The sequence below is a fragment of the Oncorhynchus tshawytscha genome, linkage group LG16 (assembly GCF_018296145.1).
Source record: "Oncorhynchus tshawytscha isolate Ot180627B linkage group LG16, Otsh_v2.0, whole genome shotgun sequence".
NCBI classification, from domain to species: Eukaryota; Metazoa; Chordata; class Actinopteri; order Salmoniformes; family Salmonidae; genus Oncorhynchus; species Oncorhynchus tshawytscha.
In genome coordinates, this window is record NC_056444.1 from 5,927,445 (window position 1) to 5,947,444 (window position 20,000).

General features: G+C 48.1%; 1 protein-coding gene across 1 annotated transcript in view; it reads left to right on the forward strand.

Annotated features, from left to right (window-relative positions):
- Positions 1–20,000, forward strand: part of LOC112239876 (nuclear receptor coactivator 2-like) — a 231,202-nt gene that overhangs the window by 113,540 nt on the left and 97,662 nt on the right. Inside the window, 2 exon segments of the mRNA XM_042298708.1 lie at positions 10,200–10,303; positions 19,968–20,000. The exon segment at positions 19,968–20,000 is cut by the window's right edge and continues 145 nt beyond it. Of these exon segments, the coding sequence (XP_042154642.1) occupies positions 10,200–10,303; positions 19,968–20,000 (137 nt within the window).

Genomic DNA, 20,000 nt, shown 5'->3' on the forward strand with positions numbered 1-20,000 from the left:
GTACCTGGACCCTGAAGGGGGAGGTACCTGGCCCGGTACCTGGACCCTGAAGGGAGGTTAGCCCGGTACCTGGACCCGGGAGGTTAATCTGGACCCTGAAGGGAGGTTAGCCCGGTACCTGGACCCTGAAGGGAGGTTAGCCCGGTACCTGGACCCTTGGACCTGGACCCTGAAGGGGGAGGTACCTGGACCCTGCCCGGTACCTGGACCCTGAAGGGAGGTTACCTGGCCCTGAAGGGAGGTACCTGGACCCTGAAGGGAGGTTAGCCCGGTACCTGGACCCTGAAGGGAGGTTAGCCCGGTACCTGGACCCTGAAGGGAGGTTAGCCCGGTACCTGGACCCTGAAGGGAGGTTACCTGGCCCGGTACTTGGACCCTGAAGGGAGGTTAGCCCGGTACCTGGACCCTGACGGGAGGTTAGCCCAGTACCTGGACCCTGAAGGGAGGCCCGGTACCTGGACCCTGAAGGGAGCCCGGTACCTGGACCCTGAAGGGAGGTTAGCCCGGTACCTGGACCCTGAAGGGAGGTTAGCCCGGTACCTTGGAGCCCGGTACCTGGAAGGGAGGTTACCTGGAGCCCCCCCGGTACCTGGTCCCTGGAAGGGAGGTTACCTGGACCCTGACGGGAGGTTAGCCCGGTACCTGGACCCCCTGACGGGAGGTTACCTGGACCCCCGGTACCTGGACCTGGAGGTTAGCCCCCTGGAAGGGAGGTTAGTTACCTGGACCCCGGGAGGTTAGCCCGGTACCTGGACCCTGAAGGAGGAGTTAGCCCTGAAGGGTACCTGGACCATGACAGGAGGTTAGTCCGATACCTGGACCATGACAGGAGGTTAGTCCGGTACCAGGACCATGACAGGAGGTTACCTGGACCCTGAAGGGAGGTTAGCCCGGTACCTGGACCCTAAGGGGAGGAGGTTACCTGGCCCAGTACCTGGACCCTGACGGGAGGTTAGCCCGGTACCTGGACCCTGAAGGGAGGTTAGCCCGGTACCTGGACCCTGAAGGGAGGTTAGCCAGGACCCTACCAGGACCAGGACCGGAGGTTAGCCCGGTACCTGGACCCTGAAGGGAGGTTAGCAGGTACCTGGGAGGAGGTAAGCCCGGTACCTGGACCCTGACGGGAGGTCGGAACCTGGACCCTGACGGGAGGTTAGTACCTGGACCCGGTACCTGGACCCTGAAGGGAGGGGACCTGGACCCTCGGTACCTGGACCCTGAAGGGAGGTTACCTGGACCCTGAAGGGAGGTTAGCCCGGTACCCTGGACCCTGACTGGGAGGTTAGCCCGGTACCTGGTACCTGGAGCCCCCTGGACCCTGAAGGGAGGTTAGCAGTACCTGGACCTGACCATGAGGGAGGTTAGCCCGGTACCTGGACCCTGAAGGGAGATTAGCCCGGTACCTGGACCCTGAAGGGAGGTTAGCCCGGTACCTGGACCCTGAAGGGAGGTTAGCCCGGTACCTGGACCCTGGACCCTGACCCGGGAGGTTAGCCCGGTACCTGGAACCTGAAGGGGAGGTACCTGGAGCCCGGTACCTGGACCCTGAAGGGAGGTTAGCCCGGTACCAGTACCATGACAGGAGGTTAGTTCATTGTGTGGGCAGGACTGTTAGTCTGGCAATTGCGTTTATGTTTCCAAATTACACCCTATTCCCTATATAGTGCACTACTTTTGACCAGGCTCCATAGGGAAATAGTGCACTATGTAGAGAATATGGGGCCAATTGGGACACACCCTTTGTTGTATATTTATGTTTCGGTCCATGTAAGGAAACATCTATTTGCTTAAAGAATAATGTAATTAATGTAAATAATATTATACTAAACAGTGTAAGCGAAACATGCAACATTTACATTTATTTTACAGTTACAGTTTATTTTACAGTTACAGTTCATATCAGGAAATCAGTCAATTGAATCAAATTCATTAGGTCCTAATCTATGGATTTCACATGACTGAGAATACAGAAACCTTAAAAATGGGCCTCACAATGGGCCTCACAATGGACCTCACAATGGACCTCCCAATGGGCCTCCCAATGGACCTCACAATGGACCTCACAATGGGCCTCCCAATGGACCTCACAATGGACCTCACAATGGACCTCACAATGGACCTCACAATGGACCTCCCAATGGACCTCCCAATGGACCTCACAATGGACCTCACAATGGGACCTCCCAATGGACCTCACAATGGGCCTCCCAATGGATGGACTCCCAATGGACCTCCCAATGGACCTCACAATGGGCCTCACAATGGATGGGCCTCCCAATGGACCTCACAATGGGCCTCACAATGGACCTCCCAATGGACCTCACAATGGATGGACCTCCCAATGGACCTCACAATGGACCTCACAATGGACCTCACAATGGACCTCCCAATGGACCTCACAATGGACCTCCGAATGGACCTCCCAATGGACCTCCCAATGGACCTCACAATGGACCTCACAATGGACCTCACAATGGGCCTCCCAATGGACCTCAGTATCTTCTCATGTATTTTTTTGTGCATTCAAATTGCCATTGATAAAATGCAATTGTGTTCGTCTGTAGTTTATGCCTGCGCATATCATAACCCCACCACCACCATGAAGCACCCTGTTCACAACATTGACATTAGCAAACCGCTCAAACACACGACGCCATACACGTGGTCTGCGGTTGTGAGGCCACTTGGACGTACTGCCAAATTCTCTAAAATGACATTGAGGCGGCTTATGGTAGAGAAACTAACATCAACTTCAATGGCAACAACTCTGGTGGACATTCCTGCAGTCAGCATGCCAATTGCACGCTCCATCAACACTTGAGACATCTGTGGCATTGTGTTGTGTGACAAAACTGAACATCTTAGAGTGTTTTTTATTGTCCCCAGTACAAGTTGCACCTGTGTAATGATCCTGATGTTTAATCAGCTTCTTGACACCTGTCACACCTGTCAAGTGGATGGATTATCTTGGCAAAGATAATCCACTAACAAATCATATCAAATTCTATTAGTCACATGCGCCAAATACAACAGGTGTAGGTAGACCTTACAGTGAAATGCTTACTTACAAGCTCCTAACCAACAATGCAGTTTAATAAAAATAAAAAATATGAATAAGAATAATAAATTAAAGTAACAAGTACTTAAAGAGGATGCAACAGGGATGTTATTATCTCTGTCATAATAAAAAACACTCTAAAAACACTCTAAGATGTTCAGTTAAACACAGCATGACTGTGTTTTATTATCTCTGTCATGTTGTGTTTTATTATCTCTGCCATGCTGTGTTTTATTATCTCTCTGTCATGTTGTGTTTTATTATCTCTGTCATGTTGTTTTATTGTCTCTGTCATGTTGTGTTTTATTATCTCTCTGTCATGCTGTGTTTTATTATCTCTCTGCCATACTGTGTTTTATTATCGCTCTGTCATGTTGTTTTATTATCTCTGTCATGTTGTTTTATTATCTCTGTCATGTTGTTTTATTATCTCTGTCATGTTGTTTTATTATCTCTCTGTCATGTTGTTTTATTATCTCTCTGTCATGCTGTGTTTTATTATCTCTCTGTCATGCTGTGTTTTATTATCTCTCTGTCATGTTGTTTTATTATCTCTCTGTCATGCTGTGTTTAACTCTGTTGGATCTTGTCTAGCCGTCTTGTTTCAAGAGGACCACAATGGAAATAAGTCCTGGACTTTGTGTGTTTTTATAAAATGGTCGAATTAATAAACTTAATAACACACACACACACACACACACACACACACACACACACACACACACACACACCACTCTGTCACATATAAAACAAGTCGCTCAGCTCTGTAGCATATCATTAGGTAATAAAGTCCTCCACATTATACACAATGGTTCCTATTAGGACAATGTACAGAGAATGGACCAAGATGATATACAAATAACATGTGTGTGTGTGTGTGTGTGTGTGTGTGTGTGTGTGTGTGTGTGTGTGTGTGTGTGTGTGTGTGTGTGTGTGTGTGTGTGTGTGTGTGTGTGTGTGTGTGTGTGTGTGTGTGTGTGTGTGTGTGTGTGTGTGAGACAGTGAGTGATGATGTTGTACTCGCGTCAGCTGTGCTGGTTTACTGGAGCCTGCTGGGTCTGCTCAAGACCTGCTGACACACACACACACACACACACACACACACACACACACACCTCTTTCAGGGTTAATGGTGTGTGTGTGTGTGTGTGATGCAGAATGCAGCCTGCTGCTTCTCCTTGGCTACTTTTCCTGCTCTGTTTTCACACTGTGGAAGAGCTCGGTGTGTGTTTGCTGCCAGCATACTAGCGCCTCACGACCCCCCCACCCCCTCCCTCCGGCCTCTACCTCCTCTGTTCCTCTGTGTACCTGTCTCCCCCTGCTATATGGTCTCACGTGAAACTGGCACGGTGCGACACTCATACCTTCTCCTCCTCCTCATCAGCATCATGTTTAGAAGTAGGTGCGACACTCTAATACGTCCCCCTCTCTGTTTAGCCATACCTTCTCCTCCTCCTCATCAGCATCCTGTTTAGAAGTAGGTGCGACACTCTAATACGTCCCCCTCTCTGTTTAGCCATACCTTCTCCTCCTCCTCATCAGCATCATGTTTAGAAGTAGGGCAGACTTTGCTTTGAATATAGGGTCTCTCCCAGGAGGTATGGAGCCTCTGAACTTTAGAGGATACATGTAGAATCTCCTCCTCCTCATTGGCATCCTGTTTGTGCCCTACCTTGTATTGTCCCTACCTTGTATTCCCCCTACCTTTATATATTCCCCTACCTGTTTAGCCATACCTTATTCCTCCTCCTTGTATTCCCCATCATGTTTGTCCCCTACCTTGTATTGGGCCCTACCTTGTATTGTGCCCCCTCTGTTTAGCCCTACCTTGTCCCCCTCCTCATTCAGCATTCATGTTTAGACCTTGTATTGGCCCAGACTTTGTATTGACCCCTATGTATTGTCCCTCCCTTGTATTGTACATTGTATTGTCCCCTCCTTGTCTTGCCTCCTACCTTGTAGGATACATGTATAGAATCCCTACCCTGTATTGGTCCCTACCTTGTATTGGCCCCTACCTTGTATTGTCCCCTACCATGTATTGGCCCCTACCTTGTATTGTCCCCTATCTTGTATTGCCCCCTACCTTGAATTGTCCCCTACCTTGTATTTGCCCATACCTTGTATTGGCCCCTACCTTGTATTGTCCCCCACCTTGTATTGTCCCCACCTTGTATTGGCCCCTACCTTGTATTGTTCCCTACCTTGTATTGCCCCTACCTTGTATTGGCCCCTACCTTGTATTGTCCCCTACCTTGTATTGGGCTCTACCTTGTATTGGCCCCTACCTTGTATTGGGCCCTACCTTGTATTGGCCCCTACCTTGTATTGGGCCCTACATTGTATTGTCCCCTACATTGTATTGTCCCCTACCTTGTATTGGGCCCTACCTTGTATTGGCCCCTACCTTGTATTGGCCCCTACCTAGTATTGGCCCCTACCTAGTATTGGCCCCTACATTGTATTGTCCCCTACATTGTATTGTCCCCTAACTTGTATTGGGCCCTACCTTGTATTGGGCTCCTACCTTGTATTGGCCCCTACATTGTATTGTCCCCTACCTTGTATTGGGCCCTACCTTGTATTGTCCCCTACCTTGTATTGGCCCCCACCTTGTATTGTTCCCCTACCTTGTATTGGGCCCTACTTTGTTTGGCCCCTACTTTGTATTGGCCCCTACCTTGTATTGGCCCCTACCTAGTATTGGCCCCTACCTAGTATTGGCCCCTACATTGTATTGTCCCCTACATTGTATTGTCCCCTACCTTGTATTGGGCCCTACCTTGTATTGTCCCCTACCTTGTATTGGGCCCTACCTTGTATTGGGCCCTACCTTGTATTGGCCCCTACCTTGTATTGGTCCCTACCTTGTATTGGGCCCTACATTGTATTGACCCCTACCTTGTATTGGCCCCTACCTTGTATTGGGCCCTACCTTGTATTGGCCCCTACCTTGTATTGGCCCCTACCTAGTATTGGCCCCTACCTAGTATTGGCCCCTACATTGTATTGTCCCCTACATTGTATTGTCCCCTACCTTGTATTGGGCCCTACCTTGTATTGGGCCCTACCTTGTATTGGGCCCCTACCTTGTATTGGCCCCTACATTGTATTGTCCCCTACCTTGTATTGGGCCCTACCTTGTATTGTCCCCTACCTTGTATTGTCCCCTACCTTGTATTGGGCCCTACCTTGTATTGTCCTCTACCTTGTATTGGCCCCTACCTTGTATTGTCCCCTACCTTGTATTGTCCCCTACCTTGTATTGGGCCCTACCTTGTATTGGCCCCTACCTTGTATTGGGCCCTACATTGTATTGACCCCTACCTTGTATTGTGCCCTACCTTGTATTGTACCTCTACCTTGTAAAGGCCCATACCTTGTATTGCCCCCTACCTTGTATTGGGCCCTACCTTGTATTGGCCCCTACATTGTATTGTCCCCTACATTGTATTGTCCCCTACATTGTATTGTCCCCTACCTTGTATTGGGCCCTACCTTGTATTGGCCCCTACCTAGTATTGGCCCTACATTGTATTGTCCCCTACCTTGTATTGGGCCCTACCTTGTATTGGGCCCTACCTTGTATTGGCCCCTACCTTGTATTGGTCCCTACCTTGTATTGGGCCCTACATTGTATTGACCCCTACCTTGTATTGGCCCCTACCTTGTATTGGGCCCTACCTTGTATTGGCCCCTACCTTGTATTGGCCCCTACCTAGTATTGGCCCCTACCTAGTATTGGCCCCTACATTGTATTGTCCCCTACATTGTATTGTCCCCTACCTTGTATTGGGCCCTACCTTGTATTGGGCCCTACCTTGTATTGGGCCCCTACCTTGTATTGGCCCCTACATTGTATTGTCCCCTACCTTGTATTGGGCCCTACCTTGTATTGTCCCCTACCTTGTATTGTCCCCTACCTTGTATTGGGCCCTACCTTGTATTGTCCTCTACCTTGTATTGGCCCCTACCTTGTATTGTCCCCTACCTTGCATTGTCCCCTACCTTGTATTGGGCCCTACCTTGTATTGGCCCCTACCTTGTATTGGGCCCTACATTGTATTGACCCCTACCTTGTATTGTGCCCTACCTTGTATTGTACCTCTACCTTGTAAAGGCCAATACCTTGTATTGTCCCCTACCTTGTATTGGGCCCTACCTTGTATTGGGCCCTACCTTGTATTGGACCCTACCTTGTATTGGGCCCTACATTGTATTGACCCCTACCTTGTATTGGCCCCTACCTCGTATTGTCCCCTACCTTGTATTGGGCCCTACCTTGTATTGTCCCCTACCTTGTATTGGGCCCTACCTTGTATTGTCCTCTACCTTGTATTGGCCCTCTCCATCTATCCCTGTCCATCCGTCCCTCTCCGTCCGCCCCTCTCCGTCCGTCCGTCCCTCTCCGTCCGTCCCTGTCCGTCCCTCTCCATCCGTCCCTGTCCGTCCCTCTCCATCCGTTCCTGTCCCTCCCTCTCCATCCGTCCCTCTCCGTCCGTCCCTGTCCTTCCCTCTCCATCCGTCCCTGTCCGTCCCTCTCCGTCCGTCCCTCTCCGTCCATCCCTGTCCGTCCCTCTCCATCTGTCCCTGTCCGTCCCTCTCCGTCCGTCCCTCTCCGTCCATCCCTGTCCGTCCCTCGTCCGTCCTGTCCGTCCTCTGTCCGTCCCTCTCCGTCCGTCCGTCCCTCTCCGTCCGTCCCTCTCCGTCCGTCCGTCCCTCTCCGTCCGTCCCTGTCCGTCCCACTCCGTCCGTCCCTGTCCATCCGTCCGACAGCAGAAGTTGTTCACTCAGTTGGAGGAGGGGCGACGCTCTTTCCATAATGACTTTAGAGGTATTTTTCTTACGTTAACAATGACCATCCATCTAGCCGCCCGACACCCGCGTGAAAGCTTCATGCTGCGTGTGCGCACACACACACACACAGTTCGTGCCCCAGTTAGTGACATGGCAGCGGGTGGTGTCTAAACAATACGCTGTGCGTGAATGCTTTGTGAGATCAGTGAGGAAAGAGAAGATTGGCTGAGAGAGAGAGAGAGAGAGAGATGGCACCCTATCCCCTGCATAGTGCGTAACCTTTGACCTATGGGTTTCCCTACGGCCCTTGTCAAGGGTAGGGCGCTATGAAGGGAGTAAGGATGCCATTTGGGACTGTCTGTGTGATGTCTCTCATATAGGTCAGTGATTGTAAGGAGGGATTTGAGGGTGAATGTCTCTGATAAGGTCTGAGTTATTAATGGGATCACATAGCCTACATTAGGACTCATTTGACATTCATTTGATTATTGTATAAGAGATGGATAGATTTCTCCTCCCTTGAAGATCTGTTATTCTCTTTATTAAACTGAAACAGAAGAGTAAATGTTAAAAGAGATCCTCAAGCGGTTTCTGGGGTGGCAGGGTAGCCTAGTGGTTTGAGTGTTGGACTAGTAACCGAAAGGTTGCAAGTTTAAATCCCTGAGCTGACAAGGTACAAATCTGTCGTTTCTGCCCCTGAACAGGCAGTTAACCCACTGTTCCTAGGCTGTCATGGAACATAAGAATTTGTTCTTAGCTGACTTGCCTAGTTAAATAGAGGTAAAAAAAAAAAAACGGTCTAACTGAATCTCTATTAAACAGGAAGAAGGAAGACTAAATGTTAAAAGAGATCCTCAAGTGGTTTCTTTTAACGGTCTAACTGAATCTCTATTAAACAGGAAGAAGGAAGAGTAAATGTTAAAAGAGATCCTCAAGCGGTTTCTTTTAACGGTCTAACTGAATCTCTATTAAACAGGAAGAAGGAAGAGTAAATGTTAAAAGAGATCCTCAAGCGGTTTCTTTTAACGGTCTAACTGAATCTCTATTAAACAGGAAGAAGGAAGACTAAATGTTAAAAGAGATCCTCAAGCGGTTTCTTTTAACGGTCTAACTGAATCTCTATTAAACAGGAAGAAGAAGACTAAATGTTAAAAGAGATCCTGCGGTTTCTTTTAACGGTCTAACTGAATCTCTATTAAACAGGAAGAACAGACTAAATGTTAAAAGAGATCCTCAAGTGGTTTCTTTTAACGGTCTAACTGAATCTCTATTAAACAGGAAGAAGGAAGACTAAATGTTAAAAGAGATCCTCAAGCGGTTTCTTTTAACTATTACTGAATCTCTATTGAGTAAATGTTAAAAGAGATCCTACGGTTTCTTTTGTCTAACTGAATCTCTATTAAACAGGAAGAAGGAAGAGTAAATGTTAAAAGAGATCCTCAAGGGTGCCTTTTAACGGTCTAAGAATCTCTATTAAACAGGAAGAAGGAAGAGTAGATGTTAAAAGAGATCCTCTGGTTTTAACGGTTTATGAATCTATTAAACAGGAAGAAGGAAGAGTAAATGTTAAAAGAGATCCTGGGGCTTTTGATGAGGCTGAATCTCTATTAAACAGGAAGAAGGGGTAAATGTTAAAAGAGATCCTCAAGCGGTTTCTTTTAACGGCTGAATCTCTATTAAACAGGAAGAAGGAAGAGGATGCAGCTGAGCGTCCAAATGAACAGCATGTTCTTCTCATTCCAAATACCACCCTATTACATTTGTAGTGCACTACTTTTGATGGGCTGTACTGGGGTGCCATTTGCTCAGACTAGAGCCAGTCTTTGTCTCTCTGGGTTTATATCTGTTGATAGGGCTGTTGATGGGGCTGTTGATGAGGCTGTTGATGGGGCTGTTGATGGGCTGTTGATGGGGCTGTTGATGAGGCTATTGATGGGGCTGTTGATGAGGCTGTTGATGGGGCTGTTGGTGAGGCTGTTGATGGGGCTGTTGATGAGGCTGTTGATGGGGCTGTTGAGGCTGTTGACGGGGCTGTTGATGGGGCTGTTGATGAGGCTATTGATGGGGCTGTTGATGAGGCTGTTGATGGGGCTGTTGATGAGGCTGTTGATGGGGCTGTTGATGAGGCTGTTGATGGGGCTGTTGATGAGGCTATTGATGGGGCTGTTGATGAGGCTGTTGATGGGGCTGTTGATGAGGCTGTTGATGGGGCTGTTGATTAGGCTGTTGATGAGGCTGTTGATGGGGCTGTTGATGAGGCTGTTGATGGGGCTGTTGATGAGGCTGTGAGGACATTTGAGGTAAAGAAAGAAACATGATTCTGATTTGTCTTTCTTGCCCACAGAGAAAGCAGCAGCAGCCAATGAGGAGGAGGTACAGAAGGCGGATATCTCATCAACGGGCCAATCCGTCATCGACAAGGAGGCTCTCGGACCAATGATGCTGGAGGTGAGTCTGAGAGCTGCTGCTACTGCTGGGCTGGACCGGGCTGGGTTGGGCTGGGCCGGCTGGGTTGGGCCGGCTGGGTTGGGCTGGGCTGGGCTGGCTGGGTTGGGCCGGTTGGGCTGGGTTGGGTTAGGCTGGGTTATATCCAGGCAGTTCATTCAAAACCAAGGTTGCTTTTGCATGCTGACACGTGGGGGCGTTTCCTGCCCGACAGCCTATGGAGCGAGCTAACAGAGTCTGTACTCAGAGAGTGTGGGTGTGAAGCGCTGGTCTCCTGTCCGTCCCTCCATCCACCGGCAGCCAACAGATGGGAAAGCAGGCAGGAGGGGGAGAGAAGGGGGAAGAGGGAAGGGCAGTGGAAGGGGAGAGAGGGAGGCAGGGGAGAGGGGGAGAGGGAGGCAGGGGAGAGGGGAGAGGGAGGCAGGGGAGAGGGAGAGAGGGAGGCAGGGGAGAGGGGGAGAGGGAGGCAGGGGAGAGGGAGAGAGGGAGGCAGGGGAGAGGGAGAGAGGGAGGCAGGGGGAGAGGGGAGAGAGGAAAAGTGGCTATATTTAGCAGAGTTGCATGTGGATTCAGTGACGGTGGACCTCTAGAGCTATAAATAATATCCTGACAGAAGACGTCTCACAGTGAACAGAGGGAATAGCGGAATGGGAGGAGGGAAGAGAAGGCTGAATGAACTGATTCATCAGGCCGGCAGGCAGTGAGGCTGTGGGTGTTGCTTGGCCATTAGACGTCAGAGGCAATTCGGTAGCTGTGTGTATGGCGGTCTGTCGGCTGCGTGGGACAACGGGCACGTTGCTCAGCACACTACAGCAGACTCGTGATTTACAACCAGATGTTATCACAGCAGTGGAGAGCCACCACAGCAGACCAGTGATTTACAACCAGATGAAATCATAGTACACATTTCTGCTTCATTTGTCTGCAGAAAATGACCAGGAAGAGAGAGGACACACTAACTCAGCATGGCTGTTGTCAGTCAAATAGTCAGCCTGTCAGTTAGCTAGCCAGCCAGTCAGCCTGTCAGTTAGCTAGCCAGTCAACCTGTCAGTTAGCTAGCCTGTCAGTTAGCTAGCCAGTCAACCTGTCAGCTAGCTATCCAGTTAGTTAGCTAGCCAGTCAGCCTGTCAGTTAGCTAGCCAGTCAACCTGTCAGTTAGCTAGCCAGTCAACCTGTCAGTTAGCTAGCCAGTCAGCCTGTCAGTTAACTAGCCTGTCAGTTAGCTAGCCAGTCAGCCTGTCAGTTAGCTAGCCAGTCAGCCTGTCAGTTAGCTAGCCTGTCAGTTAGCTAGCCAGTCAGCCTGTCAGTTAGCTAGCCTGTCAGTTAGCTAGCCAGTCAGCCTGTCAGTTAGCTAGCCAGTCAACCTGTCATTTAGCCTGTCATTTAGCTAGCCAGTCAGCCTGTCAGTTAGCTAGCCAGTCAACGTGTCAGTTAGCTAGCCTGTCTGTTAGCTAGCCAGTCAACATGTCAGTTAGCTAGCCTGTCTGTTAGCTAGCCAGTCAACCTGTCAGTTAGCTAGCCTGTCTGTTAGCTAGCCAGTCAGCCTGTCAGTTAGCTAGCCAGCCAGTCAGCCTGTCAGTTAGCTAGCCTGTCAGTTAGCTAGCCAGTCAGCCTGTCAGTTAGCTAACTTTGAAGAATATCAAATATGTTTTGATTTGTTAGTAGTAGGTGTTCTAAACTTTTGACCGGTAGTGTGTTTATGTGTATATATGTGTGTGCGTGTTTTTTAAGCAAGAAAATAACATACCAGGTGCTTGTTGAGGGTTCCCAGGTGCTTGTTGAGGGTTACCAGGTGCTTGTTGAGGGTTCCCAGGTGCTTGTTGAGGGTTACCAGGTGCTTGTTGAGGGTTACCAGGTGCTTGTTGAGGGTTCCCAGGTGCATGTTGAGGGTTACCAGGTGCTTGTTGAGGGTTACCAGGTGCTTGTTGAGGGTTACCAGGTGCTTGTTGAGGGTTACCAGGTGCTTGTTGAGGGTTACCAGGTGCTTGTTGAGGGTTCCCAGGTGCTTGTTGAGGGTTACCAGGTGCTTGTTGAGGGTTACCAGGTGCTTGTTGAGGGTTCCCAGGTGCTTGTTGAGGGTTACCAGGTGCTTGTTGAGGGTTCCCAGGTGCTTGTTGAGGGTTACCAGGTGTTTGTTGAGGGTTCCCAGGTGCTTGTTGAGGGTTCCCAGGTGCTTGTTGAGGGTTACCAGGTGCTTGTTGAGGGTTACCAGGTGTTTGTTGAGGGTTACCAGGTGCTTGTTGAGGGTTACCAGGTGCTTGTTGAGGGTTCCCAGGTGTTTGTTGAGGGTTACCAGGTGCTTGTTTTCATGGTTACCAGGTGCTTGTTTTCATGGTTACCAGGTGTTCTTGTTAAATCCACTTCAATCAGTGTAGATGAAAGAGGAGGATATTTTTAATCTTTGAGATGATTGAGACATGGATTGTGTGACAATTCAGAGGGTGAATGGGCGGGGCAAAAGATTTAAGTGCCTTTGAACGAGGTGTGGTAGGAGGTTTCCAGGCGCACCGGTTTGTGACAAGAACTGCAACGCTGCTGGGTTTTTCACATTTTTTTCAACAGTTTCACGTGACGAATGGTCCAACCACCCAAAGGACATCCAGCCAACTTGACACAACTGTGAGGAACATTGGAGTCAACATGGGGCCAGTATCCCTGTGGAACGCTTTCAACACCTTGTAGAGTCCACGACCCGAAGAATTGAGGCGGTTCTGAGGGCAACAGAGGGTGCAACTCAATAATAGGATGGCGTTCTAAATGTTTTGTACACTCAGTGAATAGTAATTATGACAGTTGCCATTTCCTCCAGCTCAGACATGGGTACAGTTGGACGTCATTCACCTGGGAAAGGGCTGTTTGTTTATTCAGAGCAGGATGGTAGAATCCCAGCTGTAATGGCAGAACCAGAGACAGGACCAGAGACAGGAGCAGAGACAGGAGCAGAGACAGGAGCAGAGACAGAACCAGAGACAGGAGCAGAGACAGGAGCAGGGCCTTTCTATGTGATGATAATGACATTGTTCATAAGGGATAGATGAGCTATATTGTATGAAGCAGGGCATGGGACTGTGGCTGTTACTGGATGGTTAGTTATTTTCACACAACTCTCTCTCTGTCTCTTTCTCCAACTCTCTCTGTCTCTTTCTCCAACTCTCTCTCTGTCTCTTTCTCCAACTCTCTCTCTGTCTCTTTCTCCAACTCTCTCTCTCTCTCTTTCTCCAACTCTCTCTCTGTCTCTTTCTCCAACTCTCTCTCTCTCTCTTTCTCAACTCTCTCTCTGTCTCTTTCTCCAAGTATCTCTTTCTCCAACTTTCTCTCTGTCTCTTTCTCCAACTCTCTCTCTGTCTCTTTCTCCAACACCTCTCTGTCTCTTTCAGATTCAATTCAATTCAAGGGCTTTATTGGCATGGGAAACGGTTCTGAGGGCAAAGCAAGTGAGGTGACAACATACAAAGTGAATATATAAAGTGAAAAACAACAAAAATTAACAGTAAACATTACACATACAAAGTTTTGTAAAGACACAAATGTCATATATATAGTATAATAGTATATTATGACATATATGCCATTTCCTCCAGCTCAGTACAGTGTGTACAGTGTTTTAACAATGTACAATTGGTTAAAGGACACAAGATAAAATAAATGCATAAATTGGGTTGTATTTACAATGGGTTTGTTCTTCAGAATGCCCTTTTCTGTGGCAACAGGTCACAAATCTTGCTGCTGTGATGGGACACAGAATTTCACCCAATAGATATGGGAGTTTTTCAGAAACAGGATTTGTTTTCGAACAGTGGATCTGTGAGATCAGGGATGCAGGACATTGGGCAGGAGGTTCTCTTTCTCCAACTCTCTCTGATCTCTCTTTCTCCAACTCTCTCTCTATGTCTCTTTCTCCAACTCTCTCTCTATGTCTCTTTCTCCAAGGGATAGATGTCTCTTTCTCCAACTCTCTCTCTGTCTCTTTCTCCAACTCTCTCTCTCTCTCTTTCTCCAACTCTCTTTCTCCAACTCTGTCTCCAACTCTCTCTGTGTCTCTTTCTCCAACTCTCTCTCTCTTTCTCCAACTCTGTCTCTGTCTCTTTCTCCAACTCTCTCTCTCTGTCTCTTTCTCCAACTCTCTCTCTCTCTTTCTCCAACTCTCTCTCTCTCTCTCTCTCTCTCTCTCTTTCTCCAACTCTCTCTCTATGTCTCTTTCTCCAACTCTCTCTCTATGTCTCTTTCTCCAACTCTCTCTCTGTCTCTTTCTCCAACTCTCTCTCTGTCTCTTTCTCCAACTCTCTCTCTGTCTCTTTCTCCAACTCTCTCTCTCTCTCTCTCTCTTTCTCCAACTCTCTCTCTCTGTCTCTTTCTCCAACTCTCTCTCTGTCTCTTTCTCCAACTCTCTTTCTTTCCAACTCTCTCTGTCTCTTTCTCCAACTCTCTCTGTCTCTTTCTCCAACTCTCTCTCTGTCTCTTTCTCCAACTCTCTCTCTCTCTCTTTCTCCAACTCTCTCTCTGTCTCTTTCTCCAACTCTCTCTCTCTCTCTTTCTCCAAATCTCTCTCTTTGTCTCTTTCTCCAACTCTCTCTCTGTCTCTTTCTCCAACTCTCTCTCTGTCTCTTTCTCCAACTCTCTCTCTCTCTCTTTCTCCAACTCTCTCTGTCTCTTTCTCCAACTCTCTCTGTCTCTTTCTCCAACTCTCTCTGTCTCTTTCTCCAACTCTCTCTGTCTCTTTCTCCAACTCTCTCTTTGTCTCTTTCTCCAACTCTCTCTCTGTCTCTTTTTCCAACTCTCTCTCTGTCTCTTTCTCCAACTCTCTCTCTGTCTCTTTCTCCAACTCTCTCTCTCTGTTTCTTTCTCCAACTCTCTATCTATGTCTCTTTCTCCAACTCTCTCTCTGTCTCTTTCTCCAACTCTCTCTCTCTCTCTTTCTCCAACTCTCTCTCTCTCTTTCTCTAACTCTCTCGCTCTCTCTTTCTCCAACTCTCTCTCTCTTTCTCTCTCTCTTTCTCCAACTCTCTCTCTCTTTCTCCAACTCTCTCTCTCTTTCTCAACTCTCTCTCTCTCTCTCTCTCTCTCTCTTTCTCCAACTCTCTCACTGTCACTTTCTCCAACTCTCTCTCTGTCTCTTTCTCCAACTCTCTCTCTCTCTCTTTCTCCAACTCGGTCTCTCTGTCTCTTTCTCCAACTCTCTCTCTCTCTCTCTTTCTCCAACTCTGTCTCTCTCTCTTTCTCCAAATCTCTCTCTCTGTCTCTTTCTCCAACTCTCTCTCTCTCTCTCTCTCTCTCTCTCTTTCTCCAACTCTGTCTCTCTGTCTCTTTCTCCAACTCTCTCTCTGTCTCTTTCTCCAACTCTCTCTCTGTCTCTTTCTCCAACTCTCTTTCTCTGTCTCTGTCTCCAACTCTCTCTCTGTCTCTTTCTCCAACTCTCTTTCTATGTCTCTTTCTCCAACTCTCTCTGTCTCTTTCTCCAACTCTCTCTCTGTCTCTTTCTCCAACTCTCTCTCTCTCTCTTTCTCCAACTCTGTCTCTCTGTCTCTTTCTCCAAATCTCTCTCTCTGTCTCTTTCTCCAACTCTCTCGCTGTCTCTTTCTCCAACTCTCTCTGTCTCTTTCTCCAACTCGCTCTCTCTCTCTCTTTCTCCAACTCTCTCTCTCTCCGTCTTTTTCTCCAACTCTCTCTCTGTCTCTTTCTCCAACTCTCTCTCTGTCTCTTTCTCCAACTCTCTCTCTGTCTCTTTCTCCAACTCTCTCTCTCTCTGTCTCTTTCTCCAACTCTGTCTCTCTGTCTCTTTCTCCAACTCTCTCTCTTTCTCCAACTCTGTCTCTCTGTCTCTTTCTCCAAATCTCTCTCTCTGTCTCTTTCTCCAACTCTCTCGCTGTCTCTTTCTCCAACTCTCTCTGTCTCTTTCTCCAACTCTCTGCTCTCTCTCTTTCTCCAACTCTCTCTCTCTTTCTCCAACTCTCTCTCTTTCTCCAACTCTCTCTCTCTCTCTGTCTCTTTCTCCAACTCTGTCTCTCTGTCTCTTTCTCCAACTCTCTCTCTTTCTCCAACTCTGTCTCTCTGTCTCTTTCTCCAATCTCTCTCTCTGTCTCTTTCTCCAACTCTCTCGCTGTCTCTTTCTCCAACTCTCTCTGTCTCTTTCTCCAACTCTCTCGCTCTCTCTCTTTCTCCAACTCTCTCTCTCTTTCTCCAACTCTCTCTCTCTCTCTCTCTCTCTCTCTCTCTCTCTTTCTCCAACTCTCTCTCTCTCTCTCTCTCTTTCTCCAACTCTCTCACTGTCTCTTTCTCCAACTCTCTCTCAATTCAATTCAATTGACTTTATTGACATGGCAAGTTCATTATTACTTACATTGTCTACATATCGAAAAATAAAAATATATTATGTATATGTAAAATATATATATTTAAATAAATGGTGGGGACCAACAGCAATAATACTAGTAGTAGTGGACAGGGTATTACCATTAACAACAACTACAACAACAATATTAATGAGAACAACAATACATTAAAGCAATGGTAGTGGACCAGTGACTGAGAAGACACATGACCTGGTAGTAGACCAGTGTCAACCTGACTGAGAAGACACATGACCTGGTAGTAGACCAGTGTCAACATGACTGAGAAGACACATGACCTGGTAGTAGATCAGTGTCAACATGAACTGAGAAGACACATGACCTGGTATGAAAGACAAAACAAAACAAGATGGGAAATATTATCCACATTACTTTGCACTTTTCACTGGCCGTCCCTCAGGTTGTGGCAGGAGGACACATATTTGGCTGCCAAAACTGCACATTGTGTCTTTTCACCCAATAAATATTGGATTTTTTCTTAATCTTTTATAGTTTCAAATTCTTTGTATTGAATTATAATTTTGGGAAAGAAATATTCTCTTTGGTCTGAGTATTTGTCACAGTGTAATAGGAAATGCAGCTCTGTCTCTACCTCTCCCCTGGAGCAGAGTGAGCACAGCCTGTCCTCTCTGGGCAGCCAGGTTTGTCTGTGATGGACGGTCTCTACAGGCAGACTGTCCTCTCTGGGCAGCCAGGTTTGTCTGTGACGACCGGTCTCTATAGCCAGACTGTCCTCTCTGGGCAGCCAGGTTTGTCTGTGACGACCGGTCTCTATAGCCAGACTATCCTCTCTGGGCAGCCAGGTTTGTCTGTGATGACCGGTCTCTATAGCCAGACTGTGCTCACTGAGTCTGTACCTAGTCAATGTTTTCCTCAGTTTTCTATCAGTCACAGTGGTCAGATAGTCTGCCACCAAGTACTGTCTGTTTAGAGCCAAATAGCAGTGAAGTTTACTTTGATTTGTTGTGGTGTCTTTCCAATAGCTGATATATTTTGTTTTTGTTTTGTGATGATTTGGTTGGGCCAAATTTTCTGAGTGCTGTTCTGAGGCTCTATGGGGTTGGTTTGGGTTGGTGAACTGAGCCTCAGAACCAGCTGGCTGAGGGGACTCTTCTTTGGTTTCATCTCTTGACATTGTAGAGCTGTGTGATGGAATGTTTTGGGGTCACTTGTTTTTAGATGGTTGTAAAATTTGATGGATCTTTTTTCTATTCGAATGAGGAGGGGGTATTGGCCCAAACATGCGTTATTTGGAGTTTTTATTTGCACTTGCAATACAGTCTTGCAAAACTCTGCATGTAGTATTTCGATTGGATGTTTGTCCCATTTGGTAAATTCATTATTAGAGATTGGACCCCATACTTCACTGCCTAATTCTCTATCTATCTCTCTCTCCCTCTGGCTCTGTCTCTCTGTCTGTCCCCCCCTCTCTCCGCTCCCTCTCCCCTCTGCCACCATAGTCACACAGTACAGTCCATTAACTCTCGGGCCTTGGTAACAAAGCTATCGTTAATATCCCACCCCTGTCGCTTTCTATGAACACAACAATTAGCAGGTAATTTGTGTTGGTTTTATTAAGCGGTATTGTTTTGCACATTTCCTCCGTTGTTCAGCTAGCGAGGTCAAAGGGCATTCCTCAGAGTGATCCATCGAGTCGACGTCTGTGTCTGACATGGCACCCTCTACTTTTGACTAAAGCCTATGGGCTTTAAATGTAGTTCCCTTTAAAGGGAATATGAAGCCATTTGAGGTACAGACAATGTCTTTTTTTAGTTTAAATACCCTGCTGAATCCGGAGACCACTCTACTCAAACCTCTCCCTCTTCCTTGGGTCTCTACTCAAACCTCCTCCTCTCCCTTGCTCTCTACTCAAACCTCTCCCTCTCCCTTGGTCTCTACTCAAACCTCTCACTCTTCCTTGGTCTCTACTCAAACCTCTCCCTCTCCCTTGGCCTCTACTCAAACCTCTCCCTCTTCCTTGGCCTCTACTCAAACCTCTCCCTCTTCCTTGGCCTCTACTCAAACCTCCTCCTCTCCCTTGCTCTCTACTCAAACCTCTACCCCTCCCTTGCTCTCTACTCAAACCTCTCCCTCTCCCTTGGGTCTCTACTCAAACCTCCTCTCCCTTGGTCTCTACTCAAACCTCTCCCCCTCCCTTGGGGCTCTACTCAAACCTCTCCCTCGGTCTCTACTCAAACCTCTCACTCTTCCTTGGTCTCTACTCAAACCTCTCCCTCTTCCTTGGCCTCTACTCAAACCTCTCCCTCTCCCTTGGCCTCTACTCAAACCTCTCACTCTTCCTTGGTCTCTACTCAAACGTCTCCCCCTCCCTTGGGTCTCTACTCCAACCTCTCCCTCTCCCTTGGGTCTCTACTCAAACCTCTCCCCCTCCCTTGGGTCTCTACTCAAACCTCTCCCTCGGTCTCTACTCAAACCTCTCCCCCTCCCTTGGGTCTCTACTCAAACCTCTCCCTCTCCCTTGCTCTCTACTCAAACCTCTCCCTCGGTCTCTACTCAAACCTCTCCCTCTCCCTTGGGTCTCTACTCAAACCTCTCCCTCTCCCTTGGGTCTTTACTCAAACCTCTCCCCCTCCCTTGGGTCTCTACTCAAACCTCTCCCTTGGTCTCTACTCAAACCTCTCCCTTGGTCTCTACTCAAACCTCTCCCCCTCCCTTGGGTCTCTACTCAAACCTCTCCCTTGGTCTCTACTCAAACCTCTCCCTTGGGTCTCTACTCAAACCTCTCCCTTGGTCTCTACTCAAACCTCTCCCCGTCCCTTGGGTCTCTACTCAAACCTCTCCCCCTCCCTTGGGTCTCTACTCAAACCTCTCCCTCTCCCTTGCTCTCTACTCAAACCTCTCCCTCTCCCTTGGGTCTCTACTCAAACCTCTCCCTCTCCCTTGGGTCTCTACTCAAACCTCTCCCTCTCCCTTGGGTCTTTTACTCAAACCTCTCCCCCTCCCTTGGGTCTCTATTCAAACCTCTCCCTTGGTCTCTACTCAAACCTCTCCCTTGGTCTCTACTCAAACCTCTCCCTTGGTCTCTACTCAAACCTCTTCCCCTCCCTTGGTCTCTACTCAAACCTCTCCCACTCCCTTGGTCTCTACTCAAACCTCTTCCCCTCCCTTGGTCTCTACTCAAACCTCTCCCACTCCCTTGGTCTCTACTCAAACCTCTCCCCCTCCCTTGGGTCTCTACTCAAACCTCTCCCTCTCCTTTGGTCTCTTGTAGATATTTTGAAAAGCTAGAAAGTTGAAGAAAGCAATCAGTCAACAATTAAATATACGTCTATTATTTTTCTCCCCCCTTCCCCCTCCAGGCCCTGGATGGGTTCTTCTTCGTGGTGAACATG